The sequence below is a fragment of the Pogoniulus pusillus genome, chromosome 20 (genome assembly GCF_015220805.1).
Source record: "Pogoniulus pusillus isolate bPogPus1 chromosome 20, bPogPus1.pri, whole genome shotgun sequence".
Lineage (NCBI taxonomy): Eukaryota > Metazoa > Chordata > Aves > Piciformes > Lybiidae > Pogoniulus > Pogoniulus pusillus.
Window position 1 is genome coordinate 5270545 of NC_087283.1, and position 22649 is coordinate 5293193.

The 22649-nt window shown below is 44.0% G+C and overlaps 1 protein-coding gene and 1 long non-coding RNA gene across 21 annotated transcripts in view; one reads left to right on the forward strand and one right to left on the reverse strand.

Moving 5' to 3' along the window:
* MAF (MAF bZIP transcription factor) overlaps nucleotides 1-3981 on the reverse strand; it is a 204418-nt gene extending 200437 nt beyond the window's left edge. For 8 of the 20 annotated variants that reach the window (XR_010305968.1, XR_010305964.1, XR_010305963.1 and 5 more), the window contains exon 1: nucleotides 2327-3980. Coding sequence is in view for 11 of the 20 variants with exons in the window: in XM_064159962.1 (XP_064016032.1) it covers nucleotides 2327-3393 (1067 nt within the window). In the remaining 9 variants the exon portion in view is untranslated. Of the gene's footprint in view, nucleotides 1-2326 lie in introns of all 20 variants that reach the window. The other 12 variants (XR_010305970.1, XR_010305971.1, XM_064159967.1 and 9 more) reach the window with 4 other exon arrangements.
* LOC135184325 (uncharacterized) lies at nucleotides 3025-14413 on the forward strand. The gene is made up of 2 exons (XR_010305979.1): nucleotides 3025-3132; nucleotides 13628-14413. It is a non-coding gene; the product is annotated as an uncharacterized LOC135184325 (long non-coding RNA).
* Nucleotides 14414-22649: the final 8236 nt, after the last annotated feature.

A 22649-nucleotide genomic window follows, 5' to 3' on the forward strand; every position in this document is an offset into this window, starting at 1 on the left:
CACACGTGGTTAGTTAGTAACTCAAGATATAAAACAATTTTGCACAGCAAAATATGTAAAAGAAAAAAAGTAACTGACAAGATTTTTTTATATTTATTGTGGTAAGATTTACTTTCCATTTTTTTTCTTTTTTTTTTTTTCTTTCTTTCTTTTTTTTTTTTTTTTTTAAGAAAGGAGATCAGTCCCTGAAAATAAAATTTACTGATTATTGCCTTTAAAACTGTGGAATTTTTGAAAGTTACAGAAAATCCAGTTCTGCACCACAATACAACTGTAAAAAAATCTGCATCATTTGAAAACTGTGCAGTAATGCCATCTTTGTGACTGCATAAACTGTATTAGCGTTCTAAACAGGTTCGGAAATTCGGTTTTCTTGTCGTTGTTGGTTTGTTGAGTTTTGGGGTTTTTGTTTTTTTGTATTATATGCTTGCAGGTTATATCTTAGTGCAATTCAGTCCCAAATACTTCAATTTTGAAAACCAAACCAAAAGAAAAGCAAAAAAAAAAAAAAAAAAAACATAAAAGGAAAAAGAACTCCCAACCAAACCAAACAAAAAACCCCCAATCCATACATTTTGAATGTAAAATACCCCTAATAGATATAAACAGGGGTGCCTCCCCCTTTTAATACTTTGGTTTTCAAATACAGTCAGTGGTATAGCAAGGACTACATATACCCAACTTATATTTAAGTTGCAAGCACATGCTGCATAAACTACTTTTTAAAACAGTCCCATTGCAAATTCTACCCCCCTTTACATCACGACAGTAAACAATTTAGTGCATCAATCTTTAAAAAGAAAAAAAAAAAGTCTACATCTAAACAGACCTAACTCTTTCCAATTTATCTATAACATTCCTTTATCTGTAGCATACATTTTAACTGGGCTAACAGATGACAGAAACTAGAATTAAATTGTATACTAGGAACCCAGAGCATTCCACATTTGACAATGACCAAATGCAAAAGGAAAATAATAATAATAATAATAATAATAATGGGCCAGACCACTTCAAATTAATTTTTTAGACTGTTTGAGGCAACAGCATGGTTTCAATGTCCCCTTCAAGTGGGATGTGAATTTTGCTTTTGAACATCTTTCCAAAGTTCTTTTTGTGTTTAGTTTTTTTTTTTTTAATATATATATATATATTTAATTTTTTTTGTCACATTAGGTTATGAAAATCCATCCTGGCAGGTTTTTTTGAGAGGGAATGCTTCAGTGCATTTAAAAGGAAGTCTGAAGTTTTGAGTAACTCAAAGCACTTTTAGAGCAGATGCAAACTTTAATGGGGAGGAAGAGGAGGAGGAAGATCAAAGGTTGCACTTTTTTGCTTTCAACCCAAAAAAGTGATGAGGCAATAAAACAAAAGGATGAATGCCATGCCATAATAGTCTCCAAAAGTCCATTTCCAAGCAAAAGAAAAAAAAAATAATTATACCATACATGACCAGCATGCAGGGTTTTTTATTAATATAATGTCTCTTTTTTCATAGTCTTTCGAAACAGTTATAGTTCATTGTTGCTAAGACAAAATAGCAAGCGTAATGCATGAGATGAGTATGGGATTCTAATGGCAGACTAAAGTCTCACGTTTGGCAGATTAAGGCCAAAACTCACATGAACACACCGATGGTTGATGCAGGCTTGATTTTGGCAGGTTGATCTAGGCATATCTCTAGTTTTGCACAACAACACTAAAAACTGATGGAACTCAGCAAGCTGGAGTCTAAAAATTTCACATTGTTTTTGTGTTTTTTTTTCTTTTTCTTTTTTTTTTTTTAAATTTATTTTTCTTTTTGCAAAGCTCAAATCTCATATGAAGAACTCAAGATGACAAAAAAAATCTGACTTTTTTTTTGGACACAGCAAGCTCAAAAGAAAAAAAAACTCTCATGAACTTAGAAGTATATATATATATATATATAATGTGGATGGCAGGTTTCAAAGAAGAGCAAGCTTCATATGAAGAACTGAGTTGGTGGCGAGTTGGATCTTTTAATTATAAAAAAAAAACAACACACACAACAGCAAGCCCCCACAAAAATAAAACTAAAAAATAATAATAAACAGAAAAGAAACTCATGTAGAACTTTAGGTTGGCTAACGCGGAGCCAGCCCACCTTAAAAAAAGGGGGAAAAAAAGTAGTAATGAAATAAAACAAACCCAAAAACCAACTTTGTTTTAAAAATGTTTTGAGTTTTAAAGGGGAAAAAAAAAAAGTACTAGAAGGTGGCAAGCTGGGTTGTCGCTCTAGCAAAGCCCCCAACAACAACTCACACGGAGAACTTTTAGTTAAGGTGGCAAGGCTGTGGGAACTCACATGAAAAACTCTGGAGAGGAAGGGTTGTCGCTGCTGGATCCGTTTTCTCTGAAGCCATTGCTGACCAGCTTCTCGTATTTTTCCTTGTAGGCGTCCCTCTCCCGGACCAGCCTGGAGATCTCTTGCTTTAGGTGCTCCACTTGCTGCAGCAGCTGGTTCTTCTCCGACTCCAGGACGTGCCGCTGCTGGACCCTCTTGAAGCGGCAGGACTGGGCATAGCCCCTGTTTTTGAGGGTCCTCCTCTTCTGCTTCAGCCGGATCACCTCTTCCTTGCTGACGCCCCGCAGCTGCCGGTTCAGCTCCCGCACCGACATGGTCACCAGCTGCTCGTCGGAGAAGCGGTCGTCGAAGTGGAGGCCGCCGCCGCCGCCGCCGCCGTGGTGCGGGTGGTGCAGCCCCCCAGCGCCGCCGCCGCCGCCACCGCCGCCGCCGCCAGAGCCAGCGGCCGAGGAGGCGGAGGAGGGCGGCGCGCTGCCCGGCGCCGCGGCGTGGGGGTGCCCGCCGCCGCCGCCGTGGTGCGGGTGGTGGTGGTGGTGGTGGTAGTGGGGCGCGCCGCCCTGCGCCGCCGCCGCGGCGATCACCGCCGACACCACGGCGGCCGCCGAGCCCATCTCCTCGGCCGGCACGGAGCCGCCGGCGCCGGCGGCCGCGGCCAGCTGCTGCCCTCTAGCATAGCCATCGAAGGCGCCGGGCAGCGGGTGGTGGCTGCTGTTGATCAGCGCCTCCACCGCGTCCTCGGGGCTGAAGCCCAGCGCCTCCGGGTTGAGCTGCTGCGGGTAGCCCGTCATCCAGTAGTAGTCTTCCAGGTGGGTCTTCTGGTCGGTGCCGGAGCCGGGGCTGGGCGCCGAGAAGCTGGGGGACGGGGGCACCGAGCTGCAGGGCGTGCTCATCGGGGTGGAAGAGAGCGATCCCCCGGCGATCAAGCGGCCGCACTGGCTGATAATGCGATCGGTCTCCACCGGCTCCTTTTTCACTTCAAACTTCATCAGATCGAAGTCATTAACATATTCCATGGCCAGGGGACTGGTGGGCAGGTCGGAGCTGCTCATTGCCAGTTCTGATGCCATCCTTTTGCTGCTGACAGTCCTCCAGAAAGGGTGCGCTCCGGGAGCGAGGGGACTGCTCTGAGTTGCCACCGGGTGAGCCAGCTTGATTTTTGGCGAGCTCTGCTCCGCTCTCTCCTGCCTCTGCCTCTCGCCACGGCCCCTCGCAGCCTCCGCTCCAATTCGCCCCGGCTGCTCTTGCTCCCGCTCCGCGTTATCCTTTGCAGAGTCTCCGCTGCCGCTGATGCATCAGAGCGAGGGGCTCTCGCTATTCGCCTTTTGCATAAAGGGTTGGTTTTTTTTTTTCCTCCTCTCTCCCTCCCTTCTCTCTCTCTCCTCTCTCTCTCTTGCAGCTTGCAAACTGCAGCTGGAAGTGTTAGCTGGTGGTGTTGCGCGTAAATTTTTGGTTGTTGTTGTTGTTGTTGGTTTGTTTTGTTATTTTTAACACTTCATGGTGCCTTTCCTGTGGGCTTTCTCATGCAAAGTGCAGAGCGAGAAGAGAGGTTCATCGGGGGAGGGCGGAGGGAAAAGAGAGCGAAGGCAAAAAAAAAATCAAAGTCGATATCGCAACCAAAATAATAATAGTTTAAAAAAAGGAGAGGAAAAAAAAACCCACGACATAAAAAAAAAAAAAACAAGCCTCGACCCCAAAGCTACAGCAAGAAGATGAAAAATATTTTAAAGGTTTCATCCAGCAGGAGAGTTTAAAAGCATTGCAGACTTTATAGCGCTCCTGACGTCAAATGGGAAATTGACTGGGCGGCCGGGCCAATGGGCTGCCGCCGTCCCGGCCCTTATTAGCATAATAGTATAGAAACAAGGAAACTTTTCGGAGCTGTCAATCAGGGCCCCATCAGCTGACTGTCAGCTGGGGACGCCTTAACCCCCTCCTGCCCGCCGCTGCCCGCCGCACTCACCGCGTAAGCGGCTGCGGGACGGGACCGCACCGGGGGCCGCCTTTCCCGCCCCTCTCCTAGCGTTCCGCTCCGCTGTCGCGTCGGGACGGCTACGGCCGCCGCCGCTCCCCACGGCCGTGAGCACCTTCCAGCGAGCGCCCTGCCCCGGGGCGGGGTGCCCGGGAGCTGCCCCCGCCTGGGCGGGCGGTGCGGGCACCTGAGGGCGCGGAGGAGCTCCCTGCAGCCAGGGAGGATGGGGAGTTGGGAGCGCTGGGATCGGGCGCCAGGCAGCGAGGACGCGGCAGCGGGGAGCCTGCGGAGGGGAGCCGGCTGCGGAGCCGTTCGTAGCGCGGGACTCCTCCGTGCCAGGCGCGGATACCTGCAGCCGTGCCGGTGCCGGTGCCGCGTCACTCGCTCCGCTTCCCGCAGCTTCTCTGTCATTTGCGGATTATTTTTTGCGGGGACGGGGCATCGACTCCTCCATCCCCCTGCGCCAAGAGGTGCGAAAACCCTGCAAGTTTGCAAGCCCCGCGCCGGCCCCCGCCGCACTTGGCCTGCTGGCCCGAACTAATTAATTTAAGACATTTAGAACTAATTGTATTTACTTTAGCCTCCCCTCTGCCCCCACCCCCCGTCCCCCTCCGGGAGGGGGCTGAGGCCGGGGGGCGGCAGAGCGGCAGGCGGGCTGGACGCGGAGCGGCGGAGCGGCTCGGTTTAAACCTCGACAGCGCCATCTCTCGTCGAAAGGTCAGTGCCGAGGCAGTCCCCGGCCGGTGCCGAGCCGCGGGAGCCGGGCCCGGCCTTGCCGGCGGGGTGGTGGCTGCTGCTCCCACAGCGACAGCGGCCCCCGCCCGGTCCCGGCCCAGCGCTCGGTCCCACTGCACCCGCCGCTCCCCGCCGCGGGTCGGGGAAACCCGCAACCTCCGGGGCTGCCAGGCTCGATTTTCCAGCTGGGCTTTATGGGAATATCGATAGAATTAAAGTTACTTGTAATTCCGTGATAAATGAGATGTCTCTAGTAAGTAAGATTAAGTGCAGTGCTATAAAGTTGTTTATCTGAAAAGTAATTCTCAGAAACCTGACTTCTGACACTTGGTCATATATTAAACCAGCTTCTTGAACATTGTACTTCAAATCCTCCCTTCTCCCCGTGCCTGGTCCCTTCCCCCTCGGAGTTTGCTTGTTTGTAACAGCGTGCAGGGTATTACTTGGTAGGCGCGGGCAAGTCCCTGGGTAATTTTTCACCAACTGTGAAAATCATCATTTGCAATAGCCAAAGGAATCTGTGCTTAGGAAAGAGTACTTGGCCAGTGGATTTACAAATGGGTAACGTCTTCCGACTATGCCATTATCAGTGTGAGTGCCAGTACTAACATCTGAAAGTCATACAGCGTCTACTGTTCTTGGCAGCCACAAAAGGTAGGGCATTCTGCAAATTTAAGAAGATCACTACATCTAGAAATGACCATAAAGGTAATTCCATAAAGCTAAAAAATACTACGAACATCATTAACAAAACTGAAAGACAGTTGTGCACAGTCCCGAAACACACCCAGGCACAGAGAGCTGTGGACAGACATCTGCTAACTTTGCCTTACAGACTGCAATTCATGACAAAGTTAATACAACTTAACTACTCGGGCTGGCTTTCCTGTTTCTTCACATCACATCACTGGAATCAACAAAACGCCTAGGCTTACAGCATAAATCTCCCCAAGAAAGTCCAGTTCCCTGTATTTGTTTTTCCCCTGAGTGAGATGGATGTGGTACTGTATGTCATTTAACATGCTCATCTGTAAGAGACATAAACCGTGTGCTAATATTTTTAAATCAAAAGGTTACTGCATCTCAGAATGTACTATTGTAGTATTTCATTTGCCTGGGTGATAGATGGCTGTGGAAATGTGGCTCCAGCCCCATAAAATACTTTGTTTGGACGCTGAGGATTCAAAGTGCTAGATTCGCAAAGGAGGAAATTTCCTGAGTAAACTCTGAACTCTACACAAAGAGTATGACATTGTGTGAGCTAATGGGGACCATCTCTTAATTGATAACAATGTAAGCAACTGCTTACATTAATTAATTGAAGCTCTGACCTACCAGAACAGCAAGTTAAATTATTAGTTGTACAGTGTTGTTCTTGTGTGATTGTTACACACAAGTGCTGCACCAAAATGTCTCTACAGTTCAGTGCAGCAGAGAAAAAAAGAGATTATTAGCAATTTTTGGATAACCTTCAGAACCAACATTCTCCTCCTATGCTGTCTAATTCTCATTTTAGTAGTATTTTTCTTTATTATTTGGCTATTCACAATGGGTGTCTAAACATTTACAGTCCTCTATTACCAGTGTTTCTTCCACAATAATCACACACTTTCATTTCAATTAGAGCTATTCAGTCCTCGGTTTTTCCACAATTATCACAGGCCAATTCCCCCAGACTGCTGTTCCCTTTTCCTAACGCTGTTTGTAACAATCCTGCCCTGAGCCAGGCAGAAGGAAAACTCCAGCGTCCCTCTCACAGCCTCCTACATCGATTTGCTCTTAAGCATCTCTGTTTGACGACGTAGTGTGGAGCTCTGCTTGCTCCCAGTTTGCTGTTGACCTGGTTCATAAGGCTTCCAGCTGATGTATATTTATTATGTGAGAGTTTTCTGACAAATCATGCAGGGAGATGTGAAACATTAACTCCAAATACACTTGGATCACCCTGCATTGGGACGAGCACGCCAGCGGCGTATGCAAGAACTTCCATCGCTGAGGTCTGTGTGCATGTGTGTGTATCTAACACAGGAGATTCAGCAGAAGCAAATGTGCAGGTTATGAGTTATATAGACTCGAAGTGTAATTTGTTATAACTTAAATGTGTATCGAGAGCAACACTTTAAGTACAGTTGCTGCTCCTTTTGTTTATCTAGCGTCTTATTTTATGGTGCAGAACTAAACAGTGCCCGCTGAATTTAACTATGAAACCAGCCAAATTGATTTCAGAAAGACTTCTTCAGAGTAACAGAGTGATAAGGCATAAACTGCTCCTAGGTGCAGTGCTAGATAAATCCTTTTAACAGTCTTCAGATCAGTTAACAGGGTAAGTAAATCACATATCACTGTTAGCAGATTTATGGGAGAGAATTAATAGAATCAGATGAGATAATCTGGTAGGGATAAAATTGCTGAGGAAACAGTCCTGCCTTATATTGGAGGGCATGAAACAACAGTCTGATTACTGGCAGTCGTTATGGATTGGGGAATTATGAGCTAAATCATCATAAGAGTAATTCACTCTTTATTAATTCTTTTCTCTTTGAACAACTCACAGATGCAAATAAAAGCCTGCCTCTCTTTGAAGACACATTCTTTATATATTTTTATTGGAAGTAATTTACTATTTGCACTACCTGTATTTACTTCATAATTGAACATTTTGCATTCAAATTTATGTCATGCATTATGCCTGAGAATATATTTCTCCCTTATTAGCATAAATAGTCACTTACCTCATGAATTACTAACAAAGTTTATCTGAAAATATAGGTATATTTTCTTATTAAGTGGAACACAAACATATGTACAATAAATTCTGATTTGCCAGTAGTGTTGCAGAAACAGCCCTGAGTCGGAGAAGAGGGTAAAGAAGCAGAATCAATTACCACGTGCATGTATGCGACAATAATTTCTTCTGTCAGTGTTTTGTTTATTTTTAATAAAGAGTGAGTGACTCAAAGGTGTACTTTAGAAGGAGCAAATGAAAAAGGATCTTTATAGTCAGGTTCTTTTCTCTGCTCCCCCAAATACTTTCCGATGGACTTGGCTAACTCAGGCTGTGCAGCCTTGGCTCCAGCTGAGTTCACGCCATGAATATATGCTGCTTTAAACTGACTTTATCTTTCCCCTAATCCTGTTTTTATGCTTGGCCTTAAATCCAACTAATCAATATAATTTAGGCCCATTCTGCAGTATTAAAGCAACCTTACTTAAGCAGAGAAAACCCCAACCCTATTGACTTCAAGAGCTGCAGGACTGAATCCTTGATCCATTGAAACCAATGACAAAACTTGTATTGATTGAAGTGCAAGAAGGATCGGGTCCTTGATGTTAGCCATTTGTTTATGCCAGAGGGGTGGTGCTGTAAGAAATGAAAGACACCAGCAGATCTGCTGGCAGGAAATCAGGTCCGCTCCCCCAAATTCAAAGGCAAAAAAAACTTGTGCTCCATCTCCCTTACCCTCCCTTGCATGTTGTAATACTCCATGCTAGGATGCTAGTATATTTTGTCTGGATGCATAAAGCCAGTCCTCCTGGGAGTGTTCAAATGAGCGTATCTATAAATGTGGCACAGCAAAATGAGCTACTTTTGCCGCTCTCGCTTTTCTCGAGCCTGGTACAATCCATTTCTGTGACGACAGTTTTCTGCCCCATACGTATCTGATGCTGCTCTTTTATTTTAAGGCTGAGAAAATCTTCCCTTTAAACTCATGCTGAGCATCAAATTGGACTCCATTTGCAGCTGAACATCTTGGCTGTCTCTTCCTTTCCTCCATCAGCTCCAGTATATTTTATGGAGAGTTTCCTCTGTTAATGAAACTTCTCCTTTCTTTTTACTTCCCAGTTTTTGCATTAGGATTGCCATGTTTCAAAACTCTGCAAAAGGGCCCACATATGCAACACAGTCATTTGTAGGGAAAGTTTCTGTTGCTAAGTATTTTGCAAAGGCAGGCTTAAACACACATCTTGGTTATTTTTGTGTTGCATCTCAGGTTTGTGGTTTAGCCCTAAGAACTGCAAGGTATTAGCAGCTGCTTTGATTTTATTCCCCTGGAAGTGTCTGACAGTCCCAAGAGGCAACACTAGTGCTGCACCTGCGTGTGCGAGTTTGCTGTGTGTACCCTGAATCGAAATGAAGGGACAGCTTTTTAGCAACCAGAATATTTTCATTGCTTGCTCATAGCTTTCATAAGATGCTAGAAGTACTCCACATAACTTTGCATGATCCTGAAACAATTTCTGTGTCTGAAGGGAAGACAGAACAGAGCTGCAACTGACTCCAAAACTGTGGCTCAAAGTTGGTGTCAGAGGATTTGGATTGTGCCTATTTCGTGATGTGTGTCCTAGTTTACTAATTTTCATAAATGGCTTGTAAAAATCAATGGAGACGTTTTGATGAAAAAAAAATCAATTTTATCTAAAAGAAATAAAAAATGAAATAGCAATAAAGGTTTTTATGAAGCTTTATGGTGGAATTTATCATTTATAACTTGGGTCATCACGTTCGGTTATAACGTGGTGCTTGCTCTGAAATTAGCTAAAGAGGGTAAATAGAGAACCTGGTAAAAACTGGTGCACAAATTAATTTGAACCATCTGCTGAAGCAGAAAACCTTAGTTAAGGAAGGAGAATAAAGCAATTGCTTTAATGGGACATATCTGAACTGTCCTGATAATGTCCTGTGATACGCATGCTGCTTTTGTAGCTATTTTAGCTCAGAAAAATCATTGCTATTTTTCTGCCTTCTGCTCTGCTTTAAGTTGTTTCAGCAGTAAGGAACAGTTACAGTGGCAGCATGAAAAAATAAGTGAATTTTATGTGCTATCTCTTTCTTAAAGTCACCTGTCAGTAAGTGGCGAGGAGGGCACGATTCTGCTGTGATGTTTTGATGTGTAGCTGTGAAGGCTGAGACAGTCTTTATTAGAAGTTCTGAACTTCAGTAAATTTTAAACAAATCCGTGATTTAGTGTCTTGCAGCACGAGATGGCACAGACTCATTAATTTTTGGTGATAAACTGTGCTGCATGCGATGGGCTGAGCGCCATGCTCTGGGCTTACTCAGTGTAAACAGTAAAATACGATAACTGCTTAAAGTAACGGATGGGGTCTTTAGCAACACAAGGCTCTTGGCTTACATGACCTAAAAAGGTTCATTATAACAGAGGAGGGCTGGCGTCGAGCCCTCCCCGGCTCTCCCAGCTCTCTGTGCAGGGAGGGTCACTCTCGGCACAGAAAGGGAGGTGTAAAGTGAAGCCAATTCCAAGCGACAGCTTCTCCCCTGCTGTGTGCTCGGGTGATGATGATAGAAATGGCTACGGGAGGTGCAAGAGGAGAGACAGCAGGTCCAAAAGGCTTTGCAAGGCAGTGGTAAAGAGAGACATTTGAAATCAAGAGAGATGAGGGGCTGAGGACTGTGGCATGGATAACAAGCGAGCTCCAAGCCTTGCACCTTCATGGCAGGACATCTGGTAATCTGCCTGTCGATCTCTGGAGTAGGTAGAACGCTTTCCCACACATCAGAGATACCCCTGACATGAGGAGAACTGCAGGATGATGGGTGGTTATGAGTGCAATGTCTTAGAAGTCAAAACCCCTGATGAGCTATACATACAGGAGTACACAGGGATCTTACATTACCTCCAACCTTTAATTATCTGCCTCAATCTGGCCTAACCTGCTTATCTTCTGAGCATTACTCACCAACTCTGGCAGGAGGAGGTGTCGGTGAGTATGGGACAGATTTAGAGCCAACACTTTTGCCAGTTGAACTGCCAGGAGTTGAGACTTAATCATAGGCAGAAATTGAGGGCGGTGGAGCTACTTCCCCCTTCCAAGCCTGTCCCTCCGTAATGGATCCAGCTGACTATATCTCTTGTCTTCTTCAGCCAAGGGGAGCTAGCTGCCCTCTCACCCTTTTCCCTCTCATTCCCCAAATTCAACAGCCCAACTTTGCCTATGGCTAGCGACTGCCAGGTTTGATCCCTGGGGCAGAAGCTTGGCTTCTAGAGGGGTCTTCTTGACTCTGGAGATATAGCAGTATCTGTCAGAAAAATCTCTGTGAAAACAGTACTGGTGCCAGCAAATGGAAACTGTAGCTTTCTAATCTGTTACACTTGATTTGGTTTGATGTATTTAACTTTTCCTTTTTTTCTCCTGCTATTGGTAAATGTCTTATTCTTCCTCAGAAATGAAAACAACCTGGGTCACCTTACAGAGTCTTGCTGCAAAGAAGTGTATGTCTTGATGACATCTGATATCTATCAGTGCCATTAATTGTCTTCACCAAGCAAGGGATGGAAAGTCTTATACCCCATTTTTTCCCTCCTACTCCATTAGAATTAGTTCACTGTCACAGAAGTGCTGGGCAGACCCAGTTCATACTTGTCTCCACCCGCAGTCTGGGTCATTCCAAAACTCTAATCCTTAACTAAAAGGAAATGATAAAAATACCCATGAAATTAATTTTCACACCTGCAGTTGGAATTAATAATGGCAACCAGAGTGGCATCCTATTTCAGCTCCCTTGAGGTAACTAACAGTCCTGGTCATTAATATAATCCCAACCACCAGAGGAATTCACTGTCTGAGGGATCTACCATGAAAAACAAATGATCCCCAGAGCTATGCCTGCACAATGGGGAACGGCTTTAGTCATGTATTAGTCATTTTATCACAAGATTGTATTTTTGCACTGGGAGGTTTGTGCTCTGATATTAAAAGAGAACAGAACAGAACAACAGCATTTGACTTGGTAATTTGCACACAGGGTTTGATTACATTTGAGCTTCCCTGCTTTAGAAGAATGTTTGTAAATGACTAAGAACAATAAACAAAGTCTTCTAAGTGTGAGGCTTTCTCATGCAAAGTTCATGTGCATTTATTACTGTCTGTGCTTAGCATCAGTCCTGCATACATCTGTGGGTGATGCTTGTACTTCATCTTGATAAGGGAGTGGTCTATTGCTAAAATGCTGCTTGAATTTCCCCCCCGATTCTGCTTTTCTCCCTTAATTGCAAGGGATGAAATGTGTCAAGTGTCTGCTTCACTCAGCTGGGAATCACGGCACTGCCTCTGCAATTTCCCAGCCTTCAAAGATGACATGCAGCTAGCAAACTATAAAGCTAAGCGACTGCACGGTGGCTCTGAACTGCCTTCAAAAGGCGTTTGCTTCTAGCAGCGGAGCAGCGTTAGTACTTCAAGCAGGGCGCAGAAGAGGTGTGCACTTGAGTCCTTCTGCAGAACCATCATGCAGAAGGAATTTCTCTAATTATGTTTATTTAATCCTGCCCTAATGGCCACGTGTGATATGCTCAGAGGGTCTGAAATGCAACTGCCATTTTCAGCTTTATTCTTCTTTGCTCTCAAGACCAACCTGGCTCGTGAAAAGCAAAACACTATTGCCCGTGTGGCAGCAGCCACCTGCACAGGGTGTGAGCACATTTCTACAACTATGTGTACTCATAGCATAAAGAAGATCTTCTGTTGCCTCTCCTTAATGTAAAGCCTGACATATTTTGTAAGACAACACACACCTATCACATACTCACTGAATTTATTGTTCTGAGAAACAGTAATAGCCTCGTGGTGCTACTGGAGAGATCTTTCCATCCTGAAGCTGTTTAGTTCCACATTTACTGTGTCACACAAAGGGGCTTAAAGGTCTTTAGCAATGGTGGATCTTATTTATTTGCACAGCACAGGAATTAAACTGAGAGAGAGAGCTGGAGATACAGACTTGACTCCCTGTAATTTGTGCAGAGATTTCAGCCACAGCTTTTTCCTCTCCATTTAGAGTAGTTACTAGGATCAGTTACTGTGAATGTAGCTTGCATTATTCCCTGCAGAGCAGGAGACAGGTAGGGCAGTTTCTCTCTTTATTCTTTCTGTCCCCTTTACAGATTTACACCTTTTATAGCTGTTAAGGTAACTACCCAACTACTTAGAAACTGGCCTCGTGTAGAGGCAGGATAGCACTTTCTGGTGCTAGTTTAGCTCCAGCAGGTTTAGATTCCATCCCCTGCAGTCTCTTCTAAGAGGAATTTATCTCTTTATCAGCCTGAAAGTCAACGTTCTGCCTAAAGTTGATTCTAGCAGCACTTGGCTAGTGCTTGCAAGTGATGATCCAAAATCAAGCACTAGGAGCCACTAGTAAGAGGGGTGATATACCATAAGGTTTCTATAATTTCCTGGATGACTCAAATGGCTTGCTGTTAGTAAATCCACCCTTGAAATTCTACAGGAAAAGTATCCATCATGCCAGATTATTCATGTATTCACAAGTAGAGCTGGGAATAGAAGGCTGACTGCAGCTGGACGGTCACTGTCACACTGAAGAATCAGGACACCAGCATCTTAATACTGCCAAAATTAACCAGGCCAGTGCAAAAAAGGTGCAATTAACTCCACAGAGGTCATGCAGTGCCTTGAGTCGTGCAGGTCAAGCCACCACACATAACCCCCAGTGTTTGGTTACTCTTCTGCTGCATAACTTTCCTGGTATTGGGGAGGGGGGGGCGGGAAATAACACCACCCTATCAATCCACTCCAGCAGTTACCAGCTGCAAAGATTAATTTTTAACCTCCTTTTTATTTTCCAGGGCCCAAGCAGATGAGTAAACGGTTCATGCCAAGCCTCAGCTGGGCAAGCTGCTGTTAGATCACGGAGGCGACAGTTTCTGAGGGTCTGTCCTTTCACTTCCCAGGAGCACCCTTCCTGAGGGAGGATTCTTCTGTTTGCATAGAAACTTCATTCTGTCTCTTTGCCAGAAACCCGACATGAATTCCTGTGATGCCTGTTTGCAGCAAAGGTGCTGCAAAGCTGCAGCCACCGTAAAAGAGTAGGGCTGCTACAAGATTTCCTCATGGGGAAAAAAAGAAGTTCAGTTTCAGGCTTCTTGTGGCTTCTCTGAAAGATAACTAAACTTTACGTACATCACTATCTGGAACTTGATCTTGGGGTCAGAAGTACAAGCATGTAAAGATCCTGCATAAGTAGGAATGACTTGTAACCCCTCTCTCTATCCTTCCTGTCACCTACTTTTAACAATACCCAGGTTTGGAGACAGTCATCCTCCTCCTTTAGACTCAAATGGCAGCTGGCAGAGTTTGAAGCATGGTTTCCAGTAAGGAGCATTAGCTTCTTCATAATTTAAAACATAAAAAATGTGGTTCAAGCCTACCATGATTTAATTTCCTGAAGAGCATTTCTGTACACCCAAGCTGGGCATCTAAAAGCCAAGCCCCACTGACATTGCTACCCAGACTGAAAGCCTGGTGACTAGAACTTAGCAGCTAACTATCTTTTGTTAGTTAGCAGATGACTATTTATTGATGCTACACAAGAACTTTGCCTCAGCTGAGGCCAAATAAAAGCAGAGAAAGTTTTTCAGTGTTCGGTCCTTCATTTGGGAATTTCAACTAATAACTCCGTGTCCTTGCTCTGTTTCACAAGTCCCCTAACTAATATAGTGGAATGTGTGAGAATATATTATAACTCATGGCCAGAGATGAAAAGTCCAAATCCAAACTTCTTTAGAAGCTTGGAGTGGTTGGGTCAAGGGCAAAATTGCAAAAATAAAGACAAGATGTGGGAGACTTGCCCCGAGGAGGGAACAGCCGTAGCATAACAATGCTCTTCAGCATCAGCAGGCAGGGAGTAGCAAACAGATGCAAGGAAGTACTTGGTACCTCAGTCTGTCTGGTTAGGATCATCAATAAGGCAGCAAAAAAATATCACTATATAGATCACTCTGGACAGGTGTAGCTCTTGGTATTACTAGAAAACCTAGCAGAAAACTCAGGAATGGGACCTTCTGTCACCATCCAGGTGATTGGGCAGAACACAACTAAGAGGAAATGAATTGTAGCTGGTACTTAATTTTACCTCATTTTAGCTGTTCTTCCCTCACTGTTCATAGAGACAAGCCCTACGAGGAGAGGCTGAGGGAGCTGGGATTGTTTAGCCTGGAGAAGAGGAGGCTCAGGGGTGACCTTATTGCTGTCTACAACTACCTGAGGGGTGGTTGTGGCCAGGAGGAGGTTGCTCTCTTCTCTCAGGTGGCCAGCGCCAGAACGAGAGGACACAGCCTCAAGCTACGCCAGGGGAGATTCAGGCTCGAGGTGAGGAGAAAGTTCTTCACTGAGAGAGTCATTGGACACTGGAATGGGCTGCCCGGGGAGGTGGTGGAGTCGCCGTCCCTGGAGCTGTTCAAGGCAAGATTGGATGTGGCACTTGGTGCCATGGTCTAGCCTTGAGCTCTGTGGTAAAGGGTTGGACTTGATGATCTGTGAGGTCTCTTCCAACCCTGATGATACTGTGATACAATTACCTGTGTTCCTAGAAAATGCAAGAGCTCTATTCCCTACCTAGGCTACCCATCCTACATAAAGCATATGCCATAGAAGTTTCATGAAGCTTTTCCATCAGAAGACACAGTCTATCCTAAACCTTCCTGCCCTACAGCAGAACAGCACCAGCTTTCCTTTCACATGTGTCCAGTTCTGTGCAATTCAAAGGCCCCACAGTAAACAGCACATCTGTAAAGCAGAACAATTAAAGTCATTCCTGTCACAGCTGAGCCTGGCTCATTTGTGAAGAGTGTGCAGTGAGCATCGTATCAAGCCTGTGATGATCTGACAGTTTTAGGAATGAACCTTTGAGAGAAGAGAAGACACTGATAAAAAATGGAGGTGCCACAGAAAAGGCCAGATGTTCAACTTTTAGGCCTTTATAGGGCATGCAAATTTTTTCTTACAACTGAATGTGCATATTACCCATTGATGTGATCACTTATGCATCCAGCTCATCATCTGAATACGCAAATATCTTATCTTCTGCAGCAACCACACTCAGAATTTAATGCAAAATTCATTCTTTTTGAAAATCAGTCCCCTAGAACACAATGGTAAATCATGCACGATGAAGTGATACGAAGAGAAATACTGCAGCCTTCTTCGGAGTTCTTTATTTCTTTTCTCTAGAAAAATGACTCCACCTTCATGCTGAAAGCCACAATTATTATTTCTTCATATTCACACTGTGTTTCTGCTCAGTGGCTCACATCATTGATTGGGTCCATTATGCTAAATTCTAGAATGCCCAAAGAGCTAAATATAAAGCAGGAGACAACAGATACCAAAATAGACACGGACCACAAGGTAGGCAGGAGCCACAGTAACACCCCACAGTAGATTTGTCTTCTGAGGCACAGTTAAGTAGAGCTGGGGTGAGTCAGTACCTAACAGGAGATCACGAAGCACGAAAAGGTAGTGGCAGCTCTCACATCACTGAATTATCATCATTAAAACAATTAACCTGCCTTGTGTTAGCTGACATGGTAGCTTTCATGTAAGCGGTGATTGAATGGTATGCACAAATCAGGGTTCTGATCCCTGATGGCTGAAATCACTTGTCCTTCTTTTCATTTTTTCCCTCTTAACAAAGGTAAGACCAGCCTCCCAGGAACAGCCAGTTCTCAGCTCTGCCATGGCACTTTGCCTTGCCTATCATTTCCTGGAATCACAGAATCAACCAGGTTGGAAAAGACCTTCGAGATCATCGAGTCCAACCTATCACCTAACCCTTCTAGTTAACTAAACCATGGCACTAAGTGCCATGGGCAGCCCATTCCAATGGCCAATCACTCTGTGATCCGACCACTACTGCATTCCTTGCTTGTTTCTTTTCCAGCTACACAACGTTTATATTTACTGGGTTTGAACAAACAGAGCAAGTGGAATTGTGGATGATACATAATATAATGTAGTAATATAATATAATGTACATGAAATGCACTTCACATTTGTATATCAGCTTCTTAGCAGGCAGTACTGACCTTAACAAGGATTGCTTAGAATCCCATCTTCAGACACCAGCATCTCTAAGTCTCTTACAGGTCCAGGAATATACTTTCCATTCACATTATGACCACTGTATTTAGCTGTTGTCTCATACACGACAACAGATGTACGCAAGAAAAGATCCACAGGAAAGCAAACCTGCCATGATTATCAGTCTTTAGAATGAATCCTTATTCAGACAAAATGCCCTTCCCCTCAGTAGGAACACCCAAGCTATATTATGTACACAGACAGAATGCCTGTAGTTTTGGTGCCATAAAGCATAAATCATAATTCAGCCCTCTGCACATAGCCTCCCTGCACTGAACTGTGGTGCCACGCTCCCTGAGGTCCTCCTTAGAAGGCAATGAGCAGAATGGGAGGAGGTGGTGAGGAGGACTGTGGTGCTCCTAGGGCTGACCTTTGCCCCTGCCACCCCACATCATGTCTGCAAGCATGAAACTGGGAAGAAAGTGGGATGAAATCTGGATGTGTTTTTTCAGGTGATGTCAATGCAATGCTTGCTTTTCTCTTTCTTGAAGGGTTATAGGAATTCTGGATACATGTCAGGTCTGTGATCCCCTGTGCAGAAGGGAAAAGGATTTTTAATGAAAACCAGCTTCAGCTGTGAATATTTAATACAGTGCCCAACTGGTAACAGGATGATAAAGTTTTGATAGGCCTGGTATTGCCTTTCATTTTTTTAAGGGTGAACTCCTCTCTCACATCGGAAAAAAGCATTTTTAATGCCAACGTCAATATAAAGTGCTGCTGGGACTTTTATATCATTTCAGTATCAGGCCTGTGTTCAAGAAGCAAAAATAAGCGCAGTGTTCACAACCATTTGATATTATAGCTGAATAGCTTTCAACAAACTCTTCCCATGTTTTTATGCACAAAGTATGCTTTGGAGGTTGGGGATGGAAAATGAAGGAACTGGAGGGGAGGAGAAGCTTTTTGTTAATTTATAGATGCTAGCTGAAACGTTTTAAGAGCAATCTGCCAGGGTCACAACGTGGTGCACAGATCAGGTTATTTTGCAAACACCAGAATTTCTTCTTTTTTTCCTTCTCTTTCTGGCAGCATCCATGAATTTGTTTGATACACTTTAAATGTTTAATTAAAACATTATGTTAGCACATTTACTGTAAGTGATAAAAACATTTTGGAGGTGGTCTTAAAGCAAATGGTGGCTCTGAAATTGCTAGACATGCACTAGTAAATCAGATACAAAGTCCATAAATTGGAACAATTCTTTTTCAGGCCTGTGCCATTTCACAGATATTAAAGCTGCTTAATTTAATTCCTCAGTAATGTGGAATGTGTACAGCAGCTGATGTGACTTCTTCAGACTGATTGTTTAAGGTCATACAAACTCAGGCCTACAGAGCACAGGATAGAAATTCCCTCTTATATTAATACTGTTTATAATTCAGTTCTCCTTCAATCCCTTAATCAGAAAAGAAATGTTTATTGTGTGATATTGCTATAAAAGAAGTAGGAATTGTAATGAGTATTTGAAAACTTAGGAAAAATATACACTAAGTCACAGCTACTGGTACTGACTGTCTCCTTTTTTTAAGCAGGTTTGTTCAGCTTAAAAGGAAAACTTGTTTTTAATGCAAAGTAGTCACTTTTATATATGGAACGAGGCTCTGTTTTGTAAAGCACAAAAGAGAAGGCAAAGCTACAGTAAACTGTTCCCTGCACAGGGCTTAGTTCCTCAGCAAGTAAGACTGCCCCATATTTACTGGAGGAAATCTATACCCAGCTGAAGTCAATGGGAGTTTTGCTGTTTCCTCCCATTAGAAGGGCTCACGCTTTTAGGAACTGCATAGGTAGCATCTTTAGCAAAGGGATAGTGTCTGCTACTCCTCTGCTGTTTTAATACCTGCATTCACAACACAACAGTAATAAAAGCTTCAGAACAAATTATTACGATTGGCTTCTTTGCCTACGTTGGAAATCTTTACTGAATCAAATTAATACAGAATATAAATACCACAATTAGATTTCAGCAAGATGAGCAAATAATGAATCTTTCTTCTTCAGCTAAGAAAGTAGATTTTCTTGAGAAATCTCTGAGTCAGCATTTCTTGCAAGGTAAACCTTTTTCCCCTTCCCCCAACAATGTCAATAGCTGAGAAGTCAATGATTTCCAAGGATGTCACGGATAACTTGCAATAGGGAAGGTAAAAGTTCACTCATTTTGATGTGTACATAACCTATTTCAGGCATCTTGAACAATATGTAACATGGCATTCTTAGCATGGAAAACCTGATTAAATGGCTTGTCCCCTACTCATAAAAAAAAGCTGTGTGACAAGTTTGTCCCAGGATGCACAAGAAAAATTAGCTCCATCAGAGGCCTAAGTCTAGAGTAGCAGAGCTCTCCATAGAATCAGAATCAACCACGTTGGAAGAGACCTCCAAGCTCATCCAGTCCAACCTAGCACCCAGCCCTATCATGAGAAGCTCTTGCTGTAGAAGCCACTGGGTAGACAGTTTCTTGACATGAGGGTTTTCTAGGCTGTGGATACTTCACTTTATTCTCTATAGTATCTAGCATCATGGAGTCCTGACTCACGGCGGAGATCAGTGCCATGCAAGGTATAAAGCAGCAATCTACAACACATGCTGATGTTGGTGACATCAGAGAAGTGTGTTGGTGAAAATGATACTGCTGTCCTCAGTGTGTTTTTAATTCATATCTGCTGTCTTTGCTGATGAAACCACGTTTTTACCACCAGCATGAGGCAGAATGGAGTTTTATCTCTCATGCATCAACAGAGTTATCAGCACGTTCTAATTACACTGTGTTGTGAGAAGCAGCAAGAGCACAGCTGGATTTTCCAATTCCAGGTCTGAGGTGTCTACAAGGCAGACATTTAAGAAAATAACTAGATACTGAGGCTCATTAGACCATGTAGCATTTAAACTAGGGTTGAATTTGTCTCATGAACTCTGTCCTGTGTGGTCAAATTCCAACTTCATGTCTGCCTGCCCTACTATTAATCACTTCTTGGATTAAGAGACAAAATCACCTCTCCAACATTCTTAAGCAAATGTGTTTTTTTTCCATCAACAAACAAAGAAATCAAAACTATTTGTCTTAACTTGTTGATTTGTCCAAGTTATCTCATCCCAGATCTAATGGCTGTCCCAAATACTAACAAGAAAAATTCTGGGAACAGCTGCACCTCTTTTAAAGCTGTTCTTTCCTTTAGTCTTGTATTGTACTCCTTGCAGTCTTCAGTGGTTTAAAAGAGTAGCAAAGAAGCAAAGCATGGGCAATCTCACCCATCTCCACTTGACCTATTTTAGATGCTCATAGCTGTCAAAAGAAACAGAGAAACCAACTGTTGCCATATACAGCGAGGCCTTCATTAATAAACTCTGACTAAAGCCTCTCAAGCAGCAAAGATGTTCTCAGCAGAAATTTCTAATGCATAGTGGAGTCACTTTCAGAAGAAATTAACTGAGTGCTCTGGAGTCATTTATGCCACCATTTCTGAAAGGAAGAGTATTGGCTTCTGTATTTATCATAAAGAGTATTGATAACTGAAAAAAACCCCAAACAACTCCGATTAGAGCCAGTTTAAGTAGGATCATTACACTTTGTGCAAAGAAAAAAGCAAACCATTTACTATCAGCTACTAGTCCAATCAGAGTTTTGAAGTACCTGCCTTGGACAGGTATCATAAGGTGTGTTCACAAGTCCAGATCATTCCTAGCTGCTGTGCATTCTGATCATGTCTAGGCATGAAGACCTCCTTTGTATTTGCCATAGGTTAAAACACTCTACTTAAGCATCCATATTTGTACACAAGTGAACACATCAGTCCTCAAGGTAAGCTCAAGGCCCCCAGAATTCTTTTATTTTTGGGGGAGAATGTGGAAAACTACATTTTTAAACAGTTCTGATATTTCATAATATAGTTTGTGACAGGGCTATTTCACCATTCACTAACGTGGGCTGCGGTGTCATCACAAAGTCCCTCACACTGTGTCAGGGTGAGTCTACAGAGAAGGCATCAAGATGTCAACATATTCCGCAAGGGGAAAGAGTGTCACTGCAAGTCTGCAGAGACACGGTGGTAAGTGAAGAGGAAGCAAAATGAATTGTATCTGTGGTTGTACAACGCTGCCCGACAAAGACATGCTCAACACAAAAGCCTCTGAAGAAGCATGTGCAGTACTCAGGAGGAAGCAACCAGGTAATTGTGATATTTTCAAGTGCTGAAATACTTCATCTCTAACCAGAAACCTCAAAGTAAGTGATTGGAAAACAATGCAGTACTGTGTGCCAAGTAAAAGGACAGATGAACACTGGGATGTGCATTGCTGTTCTCCTAACCACTCTCCTCACGCAAAGGAACGTCTTGAGACATTTTCTTTCTGCCTTTTCCTGGTCAGTGGAAGATCTGCTTTCTTCCCCAAGAGTTTGCACAACTTGTGAACAGCTCACAACAGCAGCCACTAGCACCATGGTGAGGGCAAGCACCAAGGCTGATGAGGGGGCTAGAGTATAAGCCCTATGAGGAGAGGCTGAGGTTCAGCCTGGAGGAGGCTCAAGGGAGACCTTATTGCTCTCCACAACTACCTGAAAGGAGGTTGTAGCCAGGTGGGGGTTGGTCTCTTCTGCCAGGCACCCAGTGACAGAACAAGAGGATACAGTCTCAAGCTGCATCAGGGCAAGTTTAAGCTGGATGTTAGAATCATAGAATCAACCAGGTTGGAAGAGACCTCCAAGATCATCCAGTCCAAGCTATCACCCAGCCCTAGCCAATCAGCTAGACCATGGCACTAAGTGCCTCATCCAGTCTTTACTTGAACACCTTCAGGAACGGTGACTCCACCACCTCCCTGCGCAGCCCATTCCAATGGCAAATCACTTTCTGTGAAGAACTTCCTTCTAACATCTAGCTCATACCTCCCCTGGCACAACTTGAGACTTAGAAAGAAATTCTTCACAGAAAGAGCGATTGCCCATTGGAATGGGCTGCCCTCAGAGGTGGTGGAGTCACCATCCCTAGAGATGTTTCAAAAGAGGCTGAACGAGGCACTTAGTGCCATGGTTTAGTTAATTAGAAGGTACTAGGTGATGGCTTGGACTTGATGATCTTGAAGGTCTTTTCCAACCTCCTTATTTCTGTGATTCTGTGAAAATCTTCTCCTAACCAAATGACCACACATGCCACATCGTGAGTACACAAGTAGTGCTCATGGTGGATGGTGGTACCTGCTGAATTCATGGAGTTGCTTGGAGCTCACTAAAGAAAGATGAAAAGGTTCCTCTATGCTTCAGCAACCTGCCAGAGTCCTCAGGAGTGCACAGCTCCACCAGTCTGTGCAAATATTTGTCTCTCCTCACCTCAACCACGTTTCATAAAATCTTCAGCCCTCTAAGTCCCCTTCCCACATGCCACCTCTTCTCCCAGCTGTGCTGACCACCATCCAGTGCTGTCAACAGGGTGGCTCCCTGTCCTGCACACCCTTGGAAAGAACACCCCACCATTTCAGAAGTGCAGCTCTATAGTGTAGAGTTACATTTGGTTTTTTTTTTTTAGCCCACACATCTGGAACATATCATCTAGAGGCCAGATTTGAGGAGTATCTTCATTTTATTCTGCCTGCAGGAAGGAGGAGGACAGAGGCTTCACATTACTGCAGCTCAGATGAGTTCAAGTAATTCTTTGCATGATTAGTGGACAATGGTGCATGCTAATGTGTGGTCCACCAAAGCCCTTTCTGACCCTCAGTAATGAAGTTCTTCCATCA